An 18702-nucleotide genomic window follows, 5' to 3' on the forward strand; every position below is an offset into this window, starting at 1 on the left:
GCATTTATCAGTTATCTCTTCACAGAGAGTCAGCTTTGATTTCTATTCGGCCCACTTGGTCTTGTCCCACATGGACAAATCACCTGAACTTCAGAATTGAGGTCAGAGTGACTACCATTAACAACTCAACTCTTCACATCAGAAGCATTAAGATTAATGTTGATCGGGGTGGTAAACCAAATACAGAAATATTTAACACTCCAGAGCTGACAAGGTACAGATTTGGTGGGAGCAAAAATGTGAGGTTCCCACTCCCACTTTACCTGTGGGTGTGGATTATGCTCACGTGCACACAGTAACAATTCATTAGCTGATCAGCAAGCCTAACTGCAGTTGTAGGGAAGATCCTGGAAAATATTGTGGAGAGAGAATGATTGATCACCTGGAAAGGCAGGAACTCATCAGAGATGATCAATATGGCTTTGTCAAGGGTAGATCTTGTCTGACCCATTTGACTGAATTCTTTGAAGAGATAACAAGGATGAGGGCAGGGCTGTAAATGTGGTTTACATGTACCTTGGTGTGGCCTTTGACAAGGTTCCACATGCAAAACTGTTTCAAAAGATGAGTTTCCATGGGATTCTGGGCAAGTTGGCAAACTGGATCCAGAATTAGCTTGGTGATGAGAGATGGTTGTTTTTGCAGTTGGATGCCTGTAACTATTGGTATCCCACAAGCAACAGTGCTGGGATCATTGCTATTTGTAATACATATGTGAGTGAGTTGAATGTGGATACGGATGTCATGATTTCTAGGATTGGTGGATTTATTGATCGCCTAAAAGGTATCTGTAGCATGCAGAGAGATATCAATGTTTTGCTGAAATGAGCTAAAAATAGCAAATAACGCCTAATCCAGATAACTGTGAAGTGCTGCATTTTGGCAGTATCATACGCATGTGGGTAGAGCTACAGAAAATATAATTCAGTACTGATGAGCAGATGTTATTGTGCATAAAATAACCAAATTGAGCACTTTGAATAAGCTTCTTAATGAATTCAACAGGAAGGAAATGAATAAACAAAAATATACAAGACCATTTGTGTTGTCAGGATCTAAAACATCACATCCATTTAGCTATTTTGAATTCTATTTTATACTTGGGGATCTAAACCTGATTTGAGACAAACAGGTATTCTGTTTCAGTAGAATTGATTGAAGTATAATAAAAGATTATTATACAGTGGATTCCATTTAATTGGGCCATTGGTTAATTGGGACAGCTGCTTATTTGGGACAACTCTTAAAGAACAAAAGCTAATTGATAAAATAGCTGTGATTCCCTTCATTTATTTGTCACTTAATTGGGCCAGGAGACTGTTGCTGAACAATTTCTTCCTAGCATCAGTCTTGGGCATTTGACATTACACCATGCTTAGAGCAAACAGTTTTTAAATGGCGTTAATTGTGTATATTTGCGTTCAAAAAGCAATGATTTTTGTTGGTGAAAATTAAGCAGTAAGACAATTCAGAATTGTTTTGCTCGCTGCGATTTCAAGTATTCAGGCTTGCAGATGGCGGAGGTGGCCATGAGTGAAAATTTGAAATATTGTGGAAATTGGTAGCTCATGTTGGCTATCTGGAAGTTTGGTTGAAGTTAGGAACTAAGAGTTTGAAGGTATCAACAATCATCATAAATGTTACAATGAAAATGAAGATTTAGAAGATGGAATCAGTGAAAACATTGTATAAAGGCAACCCATGATCTACATTAGGTCTGTGCATCACAGTCAATCAAAAGAACAGGGCCATGTACACTGGATGAAATCCTCTGTCGATAACTGCAGTTTTATAATACTGTATGGTATCGGTAATGTCTAATTTGTACTGTATTTCATTTAAATACATGTTACTCAGTTAAGCAGTACTTTGCTTTTTTTAAAATACCTTTTTAACTATTTCCATGAACCTTCAGTCGATTGGGACAGCCTCTTAATTGGGCCAAAATGTACTGGTCCCAATGTGTCCCAATTAACTGGAATCCACTGTACTTCAATCAAAGGCAAAGACCCTCTCGTTTGAAGAGGGTCATGCAGACAGACTGATTTTCAGTTCAGTGTCACAGATGAATGATAATACCTTTGATAACTGTTCATACTTTATTGCAGTGAAGGACTAATGTGGATTGTGTTCAAATCCTACAGAAATGCATGAAATTAATCTTCTGATTTAGGTGGAACACAGCTGCTCTGTAAATTAAAACAGATCTATGAGATGCCTGTCTAATCAATATAAAACTATGATTGCAACAGCTAGAAGAATACTGAATAGTTGAGCAAGTGTCTTTAAAAAAAATCATGCTAAAATCTGTTGAAGCTGTGCTCAGATTACAGTCTAAATACAATGCCAATATGGACAGGATCTTAGCCCTGCAGTCAACAGAGAAAGGTGTCAAAGACGGGTTATGTTCTTGCATAGTCTCTGATTCAATAAATGTGAGGCAGGTCAACAATAGAGTTGTTTTTGATAACTGTAGAAACAATTATATTGGAATTGCAGTTCATCAATTTAGATTGGTATTCTGGATATTACAAACATCCAATAATTGTTTAGGAATTGAGTCTTATTTTTGTGATTATCTTAAATTGTGTGAAGTAAATACATCGCCGAACGAGAAATTGCCATCTGAACAATTGCTTTGCAAGACTTTACACATAATGGGAGCTTAGCTATTAAAGCTACAATTAATTACTTGGTTTAACAGGGACTGTGGCAGCAGGCATGGAACTTGTTTACAAAGTGCTGAAATCATGTATGCGTGGGCTAGAAATGCTCCCCCCACACATTTACCTGAAGGTAAGTAACTTTAAATTTATTGTTTATTATGCAGAATTAATGCCTTCAAGCATCATTTCTACCATGTCCTGTATGCCCCTTGTACATGGCTCATTTGGTTACAGATTACGTAAGTATAGGGCTGACTTCAAGTACATTGCAACTTTTCTTGATACCCAACTCCAAGTCTCCAAGTTTCTTGTGACCTCTGTACTAGTTCCTTTCAGTTATACTGCTCGTCTGATTTTTTTTTTGTAGTTGGATGAATGCCACAAAGAAAAAAGCTTATACCTAATGTATATTTTATAGAGACCTTCTTGTTCTCAGCTTTTCTAAATCAATTTCACAGCCAAATAAATATTGTAATATATATTGACAGTGAATAAATCAAACGGCAAAATTATACAGTATCACACTTCACACTGACTGCATGAGTTTGAGCCTTAAAAAATGTTTTTAACTTGTTGATAGGATACCAGGAGGATTTTCTTGCTCATTAGCTGTTGAAATGGAATCTTTCACACCCACCTGAACAAGTAGATAGACATTGGTTCACTTCCATGCAAAAAAAAAGCGATAGCTTATTGCTGCATTGAAGTATCAGTGTGGGTTATGAACTCAATTTGTTAGAGTGCTGCTTTTACAATCAATACTCTGACAGGTGAGAGAAATACCAAGGAAACAAAGAACAGTGCAGTTGAACACTTTGATTAATGAATCCCTTGTATGGTAACTTTGCTGCTGAATCCAGTACTCTGCTGGATTACGAGTATTTAGGCTTTACACAATTTTCAAGGAGAAAATGTCATGTCATCTGGAGTTTATGGAGGGTGCTGGCTGCATTGCAAATTGGCACCTTTACAGAATCCACCGTAGTCCCGACGCCAAAATAAAGATATGAGATTCAAAATAGATAAAGGCTTTTGGGGAATAAAAGAACAAATAATAATTTGCCCTGGTTACCCATCCTTGATGTTTTACAAATTGAAGGAGGATACAACACCGAGGGAGCCATATGAACAATCAAGTCTCAGCCTGCTCTTTGAAAGAGTTATCATTTATCCCTCCTTTGTTCTTTCCTCACAGACCTTTTCAAATCTTCTCTTTTTGAAGTGTGTATATAATTTCCTTTTGAAAGTTACCATTAAATTTGCTCTTAGGTGCTTTCAGGTGTTCCAGATCATAACTTACATTGTTTTTAAAAAAATCTTATTTTCTTGCTGGCTGCCCTCCCATTTATCATTAGTCTAAATCCTCTAGCTAGGAACCTTCCTTTCAATAGAGACGGTTTCTCTAAACTTAGGAAATCCCCTCATAATTTTAAACACCTCTGTTAAAAGTTTGAAACTTTTGTGTTGTAAGAAGAACAGTTGGTTTCAGTAGTCTCAGCACATAACTAAAATCTCTCATCCTTCATATCATCTTTATAAATTTCTGTATTTTCTTCATGGGCACCCTTGGGGATATATTTTAATAATTTCCTTTGTTTACAGGATTATCATTATCTTTTAAGTAAATATATTAAATTGTTAAAATTGTTTTTATTTGATGTTATAATACGAGATTGCTCTTGAAAAAGTAATTTTCTGCACAAGTGTGAATGTCATTTTCTCTCTACAGAAATATCCTTTCCTACACAAGTTTTTCATAAGAATTTGCAGCTGTTAATCAAGGAATAAAGTGTGTCTTTCTGGATTCATACATTTCATGTAGTGTTTTTCTCAAAGATATGAAGGACGTTATGAAGACAACTACAATACTGTGAATGCTGGAGATACAAATTAAAAACAAAAAGTGCTGGAAGTACTGAGTGGAAATAGAAGCAGAATGAACAATAAAGTTTTGCCAGAACAGTGCTGAAGATGTAAAAGGCCAAATCATTTAAAGCAGGGGTTCCCAAACTGGGTCCTTGCTTAATGGTATTGGTCCATGGCATAAAAAAAGTTTGGGAAACCCTGATTTAAAGCATTGTCTAAATCTAAATTTCTGGCCAATGAGTAGATAACAGAATTAAAGGCAACCCAAAGAAATTGAGCTCCTTGACACTTTCAGGTCTTAACACAAACATTTCTTACTCATGTATAGCAATGGATCTGAAAAGTTGTAAAAATTTTCTCATTTCTTTTTTGCTGCCATTGATAGTCTTATAATCTATGAAGGTCTGACATAAAGTTACATTTCTCTTTATTAGTAATTAGGGTGGTTAGGAATATGTTGGTGAGTTGGGGGATTGAATTCAAGAGTCACAAGGTAATGTTGCATCTCTATAAAACTCTGGTTAGACTGCATTTGGAGCATTGAGTTCATTTCTACTAGGAAGGTTGTGGAAGCTTGAGAGAGGGTGCGAAGGAGACCTACCGCGATGTTGTCTGGCTAGAGAAACAATATCTTATGAGGATAGGTTGAGTGTGCTAGGGCATTTATCTTTGGAGTGAAGATGGATGAGATGTGACTTGAAAGAGCTGTACAATATGATAAGAGGTTTGTCCATCATCATCAGTGAAGACCTCAACACCATTAATATTTCTTTTACGAGGTTGAGCTGCTAGCTCCACACTCAACCCAGCTCAGATGGAGAGCATGCAAGGGAGCTAGCCGGATTCGAACTCGGGACCTCTCGCCCCGAAGTTCAGCGCTGATGCCAATACGCCACCAGCTGGCTTTTATGATAATGTCGACACTAGCGCTTGATTTGGATTTAAGTGAGGGAGAGTTGCGCAGCGTCAGCCTCACTTTCTCTTCCCAATTCCCATCTGGATCCAGCGGCAAGACAAGAGTCGGGACGGCTGGAGATGGGACTAGGCGCAGTGGATGACCAGGACGTCTTCTGTGTCTTGTTGTGCTCTACACATTCCACGACGCTTGCAGAAACCGCCTTCTTGGCCGTTGGACCTTCCATTGATCTCGTCCACTCAATCCGCTGAAGTCTGTCTTCAAATGCTGGGATAGACATTCCTATCTCACCAAGGGTTTGAGACCTGTTGGCTACACTCACCTGGTTTAGCCGGCTTGTCGAAGCCGTTGCTCGGGGTGTGGCCGCTGTCTCATGCAAACAGCTACGAGGAGCCACAGGTGAGAGCTGAGTGCCAGGTGGGGACCAAAGGTGGACTAACCACCTTGAAAAGGACGCAACATGTTCCCCCACCAGAGATGCTGACACTCCATACACGCCTGATAGGAGGTATAGATAGACTGAACAGACAGAGACATTTTCCCGGAGCAGAAATGGCCACTACAAAGGGACATAACTTTAAGGTGTTTTGAAGAAAGTATTGGGAGGGATGTCAAGGGTAGATTTTTTTCGGAGTTAGTAGGTGCATGGAACATGCTGCCGGGGTGGTGGTAGAGACAGATGCATTAGAAATATTTAAGAACTCTTGGATAGGTACATGTATGAAAGAGAAAAGGAGGGCTATGTGGGAACGAAGGGTTAGATTGATCTTGGAGTAGATTAAAGGGCTGAAGGGCCTGTACTGTGCTGTACCGTTCTGATCAGACTTTCATATTTCTATATTCTAGATGTTGGATTTAGAGTCGGTGGAAATACAGGTATTAACTACATAGTTCTTCAGGTTCATTATGGAGATGTGACTGCCTTTAGAGGTAAGAGATTCCAATGAATAGATTCATGTTTTGTCATTAGCACTTGCAAATCATTCCAACATTCATCTCCTTTCGTATGTGAAGAATGAATAGATATCCTCAATCTGTGTACCTGTGTTTCAAAGTTTCAATAGAAAGCAGGTAAATTATTATGAATAGTGTCTGGAACATTTGAAAAGAGAATGTACAATAGATAATCACTGACCGTGCAATGAACATGCCATGTCCCTCTTGGTCATTCCAACAGTACATCAGCAAACGCAAATCATTGCTGATGCTTTAAATCTAAAATAGGAATATTGCTCTTGCTCATTAGATTAGCTTGCATTTGTTAACATTTCAGGTCGATAGCCTTTCATTGGAATTGATGGATTTTAAAATATCAGTACAATCAAACTCTGCTGATCTGTTAACCAAGCGTTTGGCATTACCAGTTTGCTATACTCCCATGCTTTCCTAAAATTTGCTGGTACCTTGATCCCCCTTTAAACTTGGCAGATTTCCTATACATCCATTACGTTAAAAAATGTGAATTGCAAATATGTTGGAGCATTATAACACCTGGTAATTCAGAAAAATTGGTTAGTCTAGAGCTTCCAAGGGAAATTGAGACTTTAGGGCAACTGGTTGTTTTGTATTAGTAGACTAAATATTGAAGTTTAATGTTGGGCACAAAGTTGAAAAATGAAAAGCAATTTTTGTCATGTTCCTGGTGAACCGTATTCCTAACCACAAAGTAACTGAACCACCTCTTCAATCTGTTTCATATTTTACTTGCCATGTTTTAGCATTGTAACTCTATTTGAATACAATTTTAATTTGTTTAAGCTTTAAATACATACATTTTTATTTCAGATAACCACAAAGATTGCTCAGGTGTATCATTACAGATGACATTTCTTAAGTAAGTATCCAAATTTGAGCTCAATGCTTGGATAACTTTATTGTTCTCCTATTAGAAGAGTAGCATTGAAATGCTGAATTGTTTAAAGAAAATCAATGTTCTAAGGCCAACTTATAAATTCAAACCCTGGAAATAAAACTCTCCCCTCAGTAACACATAATATTTTCTTTTTCTAATTCTAATTTACACACTGCTCCACATCAATATCCTCTCTGGATGCTGAATTTACTTCAGTATGCATCTTGATGACATCTAGCTTACCACACGAAACTTCCTTCAGCTTCACTATTTGTTTGCAGACCGATACAAAGACTTAAATAAGTGGCATTCCTCCCAGCAGAACTATAGGAGAATTAAAATTATCGTTTTGTTGAATCTCCATACAAGCTGAATGTGAACGTGGCATTGCAGGGAATTATTAGATATACCTTGTCAGTGTATCTGTGTTTCAGAGCTCCATTTCAATTGAAAGCAGGTGAATTATTATGAACGGTGAATTTTGATTGAGGTGAATTATTATGAACGGTGAATTTTGAATAGTAGGTGAATAATTGTGAATAGAAACGAAAGAACTAAATGTGATAGAAACCAAGGTAAGGAAGTTGGGGAAAATGCAGATACTCTAATGATCTTCTGAAGATTTCTCAGGTCATAAACGGAAATAAAAAATATCTGCAGACACTGAAAATCTGAAACAAAAACAGAAAATTCTAAAATCACTTAGCGGGGTAGTATAGCTCAAAGAATTGAATGAAGTTGGCATTCAGGTTAAAGGATCTTCATCAGAACTAAGAAAAAACAAGACAAATTAGTTTTAAGTTGTAGAGAGCTTCAATAGGTCAATTGGTATATTTAATGTCAGAGAAATGTATACAATATATATCCTGAAATTCTTTTTCTTTGCAAACATCCACAAAAAACAGAGAAGAACCCCAAAGAAGGGATTAGAGGAGGGATGAATAGAATAAAGGGAGTATCTCTGATAGGGTGAGGCCAATTTTGGCATGGTGAAGTAATGTCAATGAGGCTATTTGGTTGATTGATTACTGTGAGAGGAAGTGAAGAAGTCGATGTCTATGCTGTGTAATGCAGGTCAGATCAGGAGGAAATGTCTAGCTGAACAGGTAGTTCCATGGAGAGAAAAAAAATTGTGTTGCTATTATAGATATGACTGAAGAATATGAATAGAGCTTGGTGTGAGAAAACAAAATTTCATGTTGTTAGTAAATCCACTGACCCATCAGTGTTCATACCAGTGACTGCAATACATTACTATTATGTAGACATAATGTTTTTCAGCTATAAGTTTTGATTAGGAAAAGCATAACACATTACGGGTAGAACATGCTTCGCTTTGTATTTCTCAGCATATAATCTTGAAAAAAGTCTATTCTTATATTTCCATTATGGTTCCATCACTTGAATTAGTGCTGATTTGGAATTAATTGTGATTAAAATATTGTTGCTTGAACCAGTAATGTCAGTTAATTGCAGGACAATAATTTCACAGATTGGATTATGTTATTGCAAAAGCTGACTTTTATGTTGATTTCACATTAAAATCTGCCCATTGCAGAGATTTCTATTAGCATGTAAAGTGTAACATTCATAATATATTTCATATTTTAGTTATGGTTTGTTAATTGTAGCAGCAATGTTGTTGATGCTGCCTTATATAATCTCGTAAGGTGCAATATAACTTTTTTATGCATGTTTCCTTTAAATAACAATCAAAGCTATTAAGATTATTGTTTTATTTTTATGGCTATTAATAAATTACTGTGTAAAAAGGTAGTTAGTGAGTGAATGAGTAAATTTGGTTTGTTTTTCTATTGCTTCTGTTGAATAATGAGAAGCTGTTGTGAGAAAAAACTGTATCCTAGAATATTATTTTTAAATAATGGTTGTGGGTGGAATATGATTGAACCTGTGAGCATTTACCAACCTTATTTCTGCAGACAGCCTTTAATTGCTGGCATTTATCTCCTCATGTCTGCTGATACTGTGATACCACCAAATGAGAAAGGTGAGCATTTACTGTGCATTGTTGTTATATGTTATGACGTCAGAGTCAATGTAAAATTTATCAAAGTATGTATATATATATTACCTTGAGATTCATTTTCTTGCAGGCATTTAATTGAAAATAAAGAAATACAATAGAATTTACATAAAACTCTACACAAGCAAAGCTTAACAAACAACCAATGTGCAAAAGAAGAAAAATTATGAAAAAAAATTAATACTGAAAACATGAGTTGCAGGATCCTTGAAAGTGAGTCAATAGGTTGTAGAAATTGTGAGTGTAATTATCCAGACCAGTTCAGCAACCTGATAGTTGTAGGGTAATAACTGTTCCTGACCCAAGTGAAGTGGGACCCAAGACTTGTGTATTCCTCACCCCCCCCCACCCCCCATGGTAGTAATGAGAAGAGAGTATGGCCTGGATGTTGATGATGGATATGGCTTTCCTGTGGCAGCGCTCCATGTAAATGTGCTCAGTGGTAGTGAGAGTTTTGCTGTGATGAACTGGTCTGAATTCACCAATTCCTGCTGCAATAAGCTGCTAACCTTGTGCAAGTTCAAAAGACATGGAAGAATACTATTTGATAATCGTTTTGTTGTACCATGCAACCAGTAATATAAATCATTCACTGATCCTCTGACTTTAGCACTTCTCTCTAGTCCATAGTCTGCTGTGATGCGATTGGCAAACTACCTCACCGGATAAAAATGGAAAAGTGACACCAATATAATATGAAAAGTCATACATAATGTGTAACTAAGTAGACAATACTGCCTTGATCTTGATGCACTGATCCAACTCTTTCATCAGTTGTACTTGTGCTGAAGTCTTTTCTTTCTCTCCAGCAACTAAAATTTTAATCCTGCATGGCTAATTGAATGTGGGTGCACTTACAGACTGAGGCTTCCATCTCCATGCATAACAAATTCCTGATCAGTGAGTTGTACAGCAATATTGGGTATATTATCAATGAGAACCAGTCTGATGAAGCCGGGTGTGCATGCAGTAGACCAATAGACATGCACTGACCTCAATACTGTACCAGCAATCAGATCAGAAGTTTGCAGTTGTGCCACATTCATGCAGTAGGTAATCAAATGGCAGGAGACAGGTCCAGGAACCCTGTTCTCAGCTGTGGCAGGTCCCAGCACGTGAATGTAAAAGATGCGGTGGTCTTTAGCCTGACTTTCCAAGTCAAAGACCCAATTTGACTTTGTACAAAAGACACTGTCACCACTGCAATCAATCATAGGGAAAATTGATATTTTCATAGTTTTATCAAGAACGTGCTTGAAAAAAAAGTCACTCAAATTTTCATCTTTGAAATTCAAGACTTTAGGCTGTAGTCCAAACGTCTTGGATTTCATTACTAGTCACACCCCCAATTCAGCAGTTCTGATACTGTAGCAGAAGCAATGTCCACTCAGCTGGAAGTTTAGCTTTAAATTGCTCACTGTCAAATCCTGGCTGATCAGCAACTGACCAGCCAATCAGCAACGTTCTAGAGTGTGACGGTGCTATCAGTGCAACTTATTCTGCAATAACCTGGGCTTCATCAGGATCATTCAGTTCCACATCTCATTTACGGGGTTCAAACCTAGACAAAAGAGACCAGAATACCAGAAGTAAATTGTTACCTGTTCAGTATGGTATCAAGCAGTCTTGGTAAGATGGAAATATAAATTGCAATGAAAGAACTGGAGACATATCTCACAGGAAGGTATATGATTGTAGGTGATGGATTTTAATCATCTGAACTAAAGGAGTTGTTGTAGGAATTTTCAAGTCAATCTCTTAGGGTAATCGTCCTCCAATCTCTTAATTGGTGACTTTCCTCTAATGTAAGGTCACAGTTGTGTTTGCTGATTATTGCACAATGTTCCATTCTGTTTTAAATTCCCTTTGTCTCTTTTGCTACAAGACCTGGATAACATTTAGCATGATTTATTATCTGGCCAGTAATGCTTGCACTACAAAAATAGTAGCTTGGTGATACAATTGATGTACTGTTGATGTTGAGCATTGAAGTCTTCCATCCAGAGTACATGTTGTGCTTTGCTAATTATTGTTCGTGCTCCTTCATGAAGGATAACTGATGGAGGGCAACTGATTAGGCAGCTGAGAGGTGTTATGAGGATACATTTTCCTTCTCTATGTTTGGTCTGATGCGAGGAGGCATGGGGTCTGGAGTCAATATTAAGAATTGAGGAGTCACTCCTTTCTGCTGCCATGCCATAGTATTCTGACTACTGGTGGGTGGTGTGCATCTAAGGACTGTGATGGAGATGTTGGAATGATTCTGTGAGAAATACAGTAAAGTTATTGCTTAACAAGTGTGTTGAAATGGCCCCTTGTATAGAAACCAGGATCCAGACATTCAAGAAGCCAACCTTGCAAGGTCATCATGGGCTGCAAGAAACTTCGGTAGTTTTATTTTTGAATGTCTTGTTCAGTTATTAGCAGGGCAGTTAAGAATTAACTATCTTGTACATCAGTTACCTAATGCAGATCTAGTAAGGATGCCAGACTTCTTTTCCCAACAGAAGCTTGTTTTATGATAGTTATTTCATGAAATCAACTTACTTTAATTAAGCAAATTCAAACTCCTTAGATACCATTTTGGGATTTGAATTTGTCACTGCATTGTTAGTTCAGACTTCTCAATTACTAATTGGACAATTTAACTCTTGTGCCACCTTTCCTAAACATTGCTATTCCAATTTACTGTCCGCAAAATGCAATTAGAGTAGATCTAGTTGATGGAATTTGTGTGTATTTTTTAATATAAAACATATGTATTACATGTCTGAAATAATTTTGAAACAAAAAAAATCACTTGTATGAATTGAGTTCCTGGTTCCTTTGATACCTGATGGATGTAATTTTAATCATAGTGTTTAAATCTTGTTTTGGTGCAGCAGTGGAATATATTAGAAAAAAAAATAGAACTGTTTCTCAAAAATGTTGAACTATTGACATTCTATGTCCTTAGCCATTTTTATGTTGATTGAATTTAAATAGTTGACTCTACTTTTTGCAAAATGCATTTTGTGCAATTAGACTGTAGGTTGGTTTGAGGATTGTTTGAGCATGAAACTGTGTGTAATATAAGCACTCTTAGTTGTATTTAAATAGTGTGGGGAAAACTCTCTGTTTACTGTGTATTTAATAACTGTCACCATGTCAACAGTCTGTTTTTCAGCCTCAGCCAAAGTTATCATATAATGTCAACCATGGTCCCTTCAGCAATATGGCTGAACTTGCAGGCCACAATCTTGTAGATAATAATTGATATGATATTACATAATGTAGTCTTTGAATATATTGCAGATCTAAACTTAAATCATTGTATTGACAATAGAATACTAGTGGTCCATTGGCTCATCCCGGAGACTAATGACTTTGAGACAATAGGAAAACGGAAATTCTCATGAAACATTGCAAACCACAGATTTTAACTATTTTTTTTTAAATTGGCAATGAAACTGAGTCTTCTGTGCTGAGGGAATATAAAAGCCGCACAAGTATTCAGGTAGTTAATAGCTAGCAAGAGAATTTATTAAAGTTCAAATGAGCTGGATCTGGAATTTCACTTAATTATTGAAATTCAAAACCAGTAATTCCATTTGCTCTTTCTGCTGTCTAAACACAATCATAGAAGGATCACAATGACCAAGGTTTGATCCTGGTCGTTATTGCTCTCTGCACAGAGCTTATACATTCTGTGACCATGTCAGTTTCCAGTTTTCTCTCACATCCCAAAGATGTGCGGGTTGGTAGATTAAATGGCTAATATCTACTGCCCTACAATACCTGGGTTATGAGAGCATTAAGAGACAATTAATGCCATATGAGCTTTGACAAGATCATCATATCCTCTCTAGCCACAGAAGAAGTCCCAGTGGAGTGGAGAGTAATTGATGTTGTTCCTTTATTTAAAAAGCCCATTAGGAATAATCTAGAAAATTATAGACTAATGAGTTTCACATCAATGGTCAGGAAGCTACTGGAGAGGACTGTTAGGGATCGGAATTATTTATGTTTCAAAAACCATGGCCTTATTAGGGATCATTAGTTTGGCGTTGTGTGGGGCAAGTCATATCAAAATCAGAATTAGGTTTATTATCTCTGACGTACGTCATGTAATGTGTTGTTTTGCACAGCAGTACCGTGCAAGACATAAAAAAATTATACTTAAGTCACAGGAATAAATAAATAAACGTAAAGGACAAATACTGACTTAGTGTTCATGGACTGTTCAGAAGTCTGCTGGAAGGGAAGAAGCTGTTCTTAAAACATTGAGTGTGGGTCTTCAGGCTCCTGTGCCTCCTCTCTGATGGTAGTAATGCAAAGAGATCTTATTTCAGGTGATGGTTGATTTTTAGAGGAGATGACAAAGGTGATTGAAGAGGGTACGGCGATGGCTATCAATTACTTGGATTTTCGGCTTTCACCAGTTCCTTCATGGTAGGCTGATCAAGAAGATTAAGACACATGGTGACTTGGTAGAAAGGCCACAGGCAGAAGGAGGTGATAGAGAATTATTATTCTAATGGAGGTCTGTGATCAATGGTGTTCCACATGGATCACTGCTGTGGCCTCTTTTAATTGTAAGTTATATAAATGACTTGGACAAAAATGTAGATGGACTGATTAGTAAGTTTGCAAACAACACAAAAATTGGTGGAGGTGTGAGCAGTGAAAGAAGTTGTCAAAGATACTACAGGATATAGATTAGTGACAGATATTGGTGAAGAGACAGCCAGTGGAGCTTATTCCTGGAAAATGTGAGGTCTTTCACTTTGGAACATCAAATGTAAAGGGAATATACACTTTAAGTGGAAGGACCCTTACAAGAATTGATGTTCGGAGAGATCTTAGGCTACAATCCATACCTTTCTGGAAATGGCAACGTAAATGGATATGGTGTTGAAGAAGACATCTGGCGTGCTTACTTTCATCAATTGGGCCATGGAGTACAAGAGTCAGGAAGTCGTGTTGCAGCTGCATAAAACTTCGGTTCGGCTGCATTTGGAGTATCGTGATGGAGGAACTAACAATCTGCTGGAGGAACCGGGTTGGTTGAGCAGTATCCATGGCAGGGAAGGATTTGTTGATGTTTGGATAGAAACCTGCCTCAAAAACATTACACAGCCACATGAGTATGGAGGTATATGGACTATGTGCAGGCAGATGAGATCAGTTTCATTTGGCACCCTAGTTGGCACAGACCTGATGGTCTGAATGGCCTGTTCCTATGCTCTGGAGGTCTGTGTTCTAAACAAGGTCTAGAGGACTGGGAATATTTTAAAAGCAGGCATAGATTTGATGGCCAGAATGTCAACTGTTCGAAACAGTTTCTTCAACCCTTCCAGGTAGGTAATGGTGGAACTTTTCATTCATAGAAACATAGAAACAACCTACAGCGCAATACAGGCCCTTCAGCCCACAAAGTTGTGCCGAACCTGTCTCTACCTTAGAAATTACTAGGCTTACCCATAGCCCTCTATTTTTCTAAGCTCCATGTACCTATCCAAAGGTCTCTCAAAAGACCCTATCGTATCCACCTCCACCACCGTTGCCGGCAGCCCATTCCACGCACTCACCACTCTCTGCGTATATAAAAAAAAAAACAAACCTGACATCTCCTCTGTATCTACTCCCCAGCACCTTAAACCTGTGTCCCCGTGTGGCAACCATTTCAGCCCTGGGAAAAAGCCTCTGATTATCCACACGATCAATGCTTCTCATCATCTTACATATCTCTATCAGGTCACCGCTCATCCTCCGTTGCTCCAAGGAGCAAAGCCCAAGTTCACTCAACCTGTTTTCATGAGGCATGCTCCCCAATCCAGACAACATCCTTGTAAATCTCCTCTGCACCCTTTCTATGGTTTCCACATCCTTCCTGTAGTGAGGCGACCAGAACTGAGCACAGTACTCCAAGTGGGGTCCGACCAGGGTCCTATAGAGCTGCAACATTACCTCTCGGCTCTTAACTTCAATTCCACAATTGATGAAGGCCGATACACCGTATGCCTTGTTAACCGCAGAGTCAACCTGTGCAGCTGCTTTGAGCGTCCTATGGACTCGGACCCCAAGATCCCTCTGATCCTCCATACTGCCAAGAGTCTTACCATTAATACTATATTCTACCATCATATTTGACCTACCAAAATGAACCACTTCACATTTATCTGGGTTGAACTCCATCTGCCACTTCTCAGCCCAGTTTTGCATCCTATCAGTGTCCTGCTGTAACCTCTGACAGCCCTTCACACTATCCACAACACCTCCAACCTTTGTGTCATCAGCAAACTTACTAACCCATCCCTCCACTTCCTCATCCACGTCATTTATAAAAATCACAAAGAATAAGGGTCCCAGAACAGATCCCTGAGGCATACCACTGGTCACTGACCTCCATGCAGGATATGACCCATCTACAACCACTCTTTGCCCTCTGTGAGCAAGCCAGTTCTGGATCCACAAAGCAATGGCCCTTTGGATCCCATGCCTCCTTACTTTCTCAATAAGCCTTGCATAGGGTACCTTATCAAATGCCTTGCTAAAATCCATATACACTACATCTACTGCTCTTCCTTCATCAATGTGTTTAATCACGTCCTAAAAAAATTCAATCAGACTCGTAAAGCACGACTTGCCCTTGACAAAGCCATGCTGACTATTCCTAATCATATTATACCTCTCTAAATGTTCATAAATCCTGCCTCTCAGGATCTTCTCCAGCAACCTACCAACCACTGAAGTAAGACTCACTGTTCTATAATTTCCTAGGCTATTTCTACTCCCTTTCTTGAATAAAAGAACAACATCCGCAACCCTCCAATCCTTCGGAACCTCTCCTGTCTCTATTGATAATGCAAAGATCATCGCCAGAGGCTCAGCAATCTCCTCCCTTGCCTCCCACAGTAGCCTGGGGTACATCTCATCTGGTCCCGGCAACTTATCCAAGTTGATGCTTTCCAAAAGCTCCAGCACATCCTCTTTCTTAATATCCACATGCTCAAGCTTTTCAGTCCACTGCAAGTCATCACTACAATCAGCAAGATCTTTTTCCATAGTGAATACTGAAGTAAAGTATTCATTAAGTACCTCTGCTATTTCCTCCGGTTCCATACACACTTTCCCATTCATCTCACATCAATGGCTCCAAGGACTGAAAATTACAAAGCTTCACAATCCTTCTATCTTAGACATTGTAGTCCCACTGAAAGGTATACAAATATAATCCCTTAAAATTCATAATTTAAAAATCTAACCATTGCAAATTATAATGTCATACTAAAATTAAATCTCTGATATCAATCAGCAAGTTGTTTGCTAATTTCATGTGTATGCCAAGTTAGCGCATATGATCTGAGTCTTATTGGAACAAAAATAAGTTCTACAGAACTACTATTCTTTTTCAGAACTTATTGTGCTTTTGTGCTTTCATATTTTAAAGTAAATTTCATTTCATGAAGGGATAGAATTTTTTGTATGAAAATAACAAAAATAATCGTCATGTTAAGAAGAGTCTGAACCCAACTTTTCCTGTAAAGAATTAATGTTCTCAGAGGTTAGATTTTAATTTCCTTTCTAAAATAATTATGGGTTTATGACCTGTCATCTAGTCAAGAGTGCTGTGAAATGAATTATAGCTTTCAGTGCAAAATGTTTTAAAATGACTCATGATGGGTCTCAATTGCATGCTGAAAAGTGTGCTTTGATCTGTTGTGCCATTGAACGATTTGGAGGTCAAAATAGCATAAAGTATAAAAATGCAGATACTAAAAATCTGAAATAAAATAAAAATTCTGGAAACTCAGCAGGTCAGACAACATCTGTGGGGGGAAAAGCAGAACATTTTAAGTCAGAAATCTTCAGGAAAACTGTGATTTAATTGTTTTTTAATCAAGCATTCTGAAGGAAGGTCACCAACACATCAGTTGCATGTGCATTCTGCAGATGTTGTCTTAACTGCTTAATGTTTCTGAGCATTTTCTGTTTGTATTATAAAATGTTTGCATAATATTCTGTGTTATATTGCAGGTCTGTCCTTTGAATTGCCAAGTGATTTGCATTGGCAGAGGAAGTCGGAGATGTTAAATATTTCTGTCCCTCTACAATTTTCTCTGTTTGGTCCCTCCTTATATATTTTACTGCTGCATTTATCTGTGTGCAGAGTTTAAATAAAAACATAATAGACATAAAGTTAATGTATGGGGAGAAAGGATAAAAGCTTGTAAAATTAAATGAAATGTAAAGAGTGAATTGAGTTGAATGGCCCATTTCTGTACTGTAAAATTGATGTATTACTTTTTTTGCAGTTGTAAATGCAGATATTGCTTGTTTATACAAACAGGCCACCATATACCCATTTGCCTTTAGAACACATACTCATCAATTAGGTAAGAGGAATCTTTCTTATTTGAAATAACTGTTTGGAATTACAATCTGTTCAGGGCTATACACTTGGCTCTATTTTAGGTTCCTCTCTTCCTTTTGATTTGAAACGCCTTAAACAGGTGTCTAACCCGATAGTTAAATATACCTTACGTATTTGGTTTCAATTCAGAAAATTTTTTGATCTTAACCAATTTGGGCTAGCAATTCCTATTTTAGATAACATTTTTTCCTCCCTCTTTTACGGATCGTGCTTTTCAAATTTGGAAGACCAAGGGTATTTCACGGTTTTTGGATTTATTTTTAGATGGTTCCCTTATGTCTTTTGAACAATTATCTAATAAATATAATTTATCAAGAATACATTTTTTTTAGATATCTACAAGTTAGAAATTTCCTAAGTACTATACTTTCTTCCTTTCCAATGCTTCCTCCTATATACATTTTAGATACTATAATTAACCTTAATCCATGTCAGAAAGGTGCATCGGCTATTATTTATAATATTATTATGAAACTTAGGAAAGCTCCATTTGATAAGATTAGGTCAGATTGGGAACAAGAATTGGGACTTATTATTTCCGTGGATGACCGGGGGCAGATTTTACAATTAGTCGATACTTCCTCTATCTGTGCTAAACATTCCCTAATTCAATTTAAAGTTGTTCATAGAGCACATATGTCCAAAGATAAATTAGCCCGCTTTTATTCTCATATTAATCCTTTTTGTGATAGATGTCCGGGGCAGATAGCCTCTTTAACTCATATGTTTTGGTCTTGTCCTACTCTGGAAACTTTTTGGAGAGACATTTTTAATATTATCTCCAAGGTATTGAATATAGATATCTCTCCTCACCCTATTACTGCTATCTTTGGACTACCTAAAATTTCCAGTAATCTTTCTCCTTCAGCCCGTAGAATGATTGCATTTCTTACTTTAATGGTGAAAAGATGTATCTTACAACATTGGAAAGAGCTTAATGCT

At 37.6% G+C, this 18702-nt stretch overlaps 1 protein-coding gene across 5 annotated transcripts in view; it reads left to right on the forward strand.

Moving 5' to 3' along the window:
* Positions 1-18702, forward strand: part of pam (peptidylglycine alpha-amidating monooxygenase) — a 187030-nt gene that overhangs the window by 82644 nt on the left and 85684 nt on the right. For all 5 annotated transcript variants that reach the window (XM_072281334.1, XM_072281329.1, XM_072281333.1 and 2 more), the window contains exons 6-10: positions 2705-2796; positions 6295-6378; positions 7234-7282; positions 9241-9308; positions 17642-17722. In XM_072281334.1, coding sequence (XP_072137435.1) covers positions 2705-2796; positions 6295-6378; positions 7234-7282; positions 9241-9308; positions 17642-17722 — 374 coding nt within the window. The remainder of the gene's footprint in view (positions 1-2704; positions 2797-6294; positions 6379-7233; positions 7283-9240; positions 9309-17641; positions 17723-18702) is intronic.

The sequence above is a fragment of the Mobula birostris genome, chromosome 17, assembly GCF_030028105.1.
Source record: "Mobula birostris isolate sMobBir1 chromosome 17, sMobBir1.hap1, whole genome shotgun sequence".
NCBI classification, from domain to species: domain Eukaryota; kingdom Metazoa; phylum Chordata; class Chondrichthyes; order Myliobatiformes; family Myliobatidae; genus Mobula; species Mobula birostris.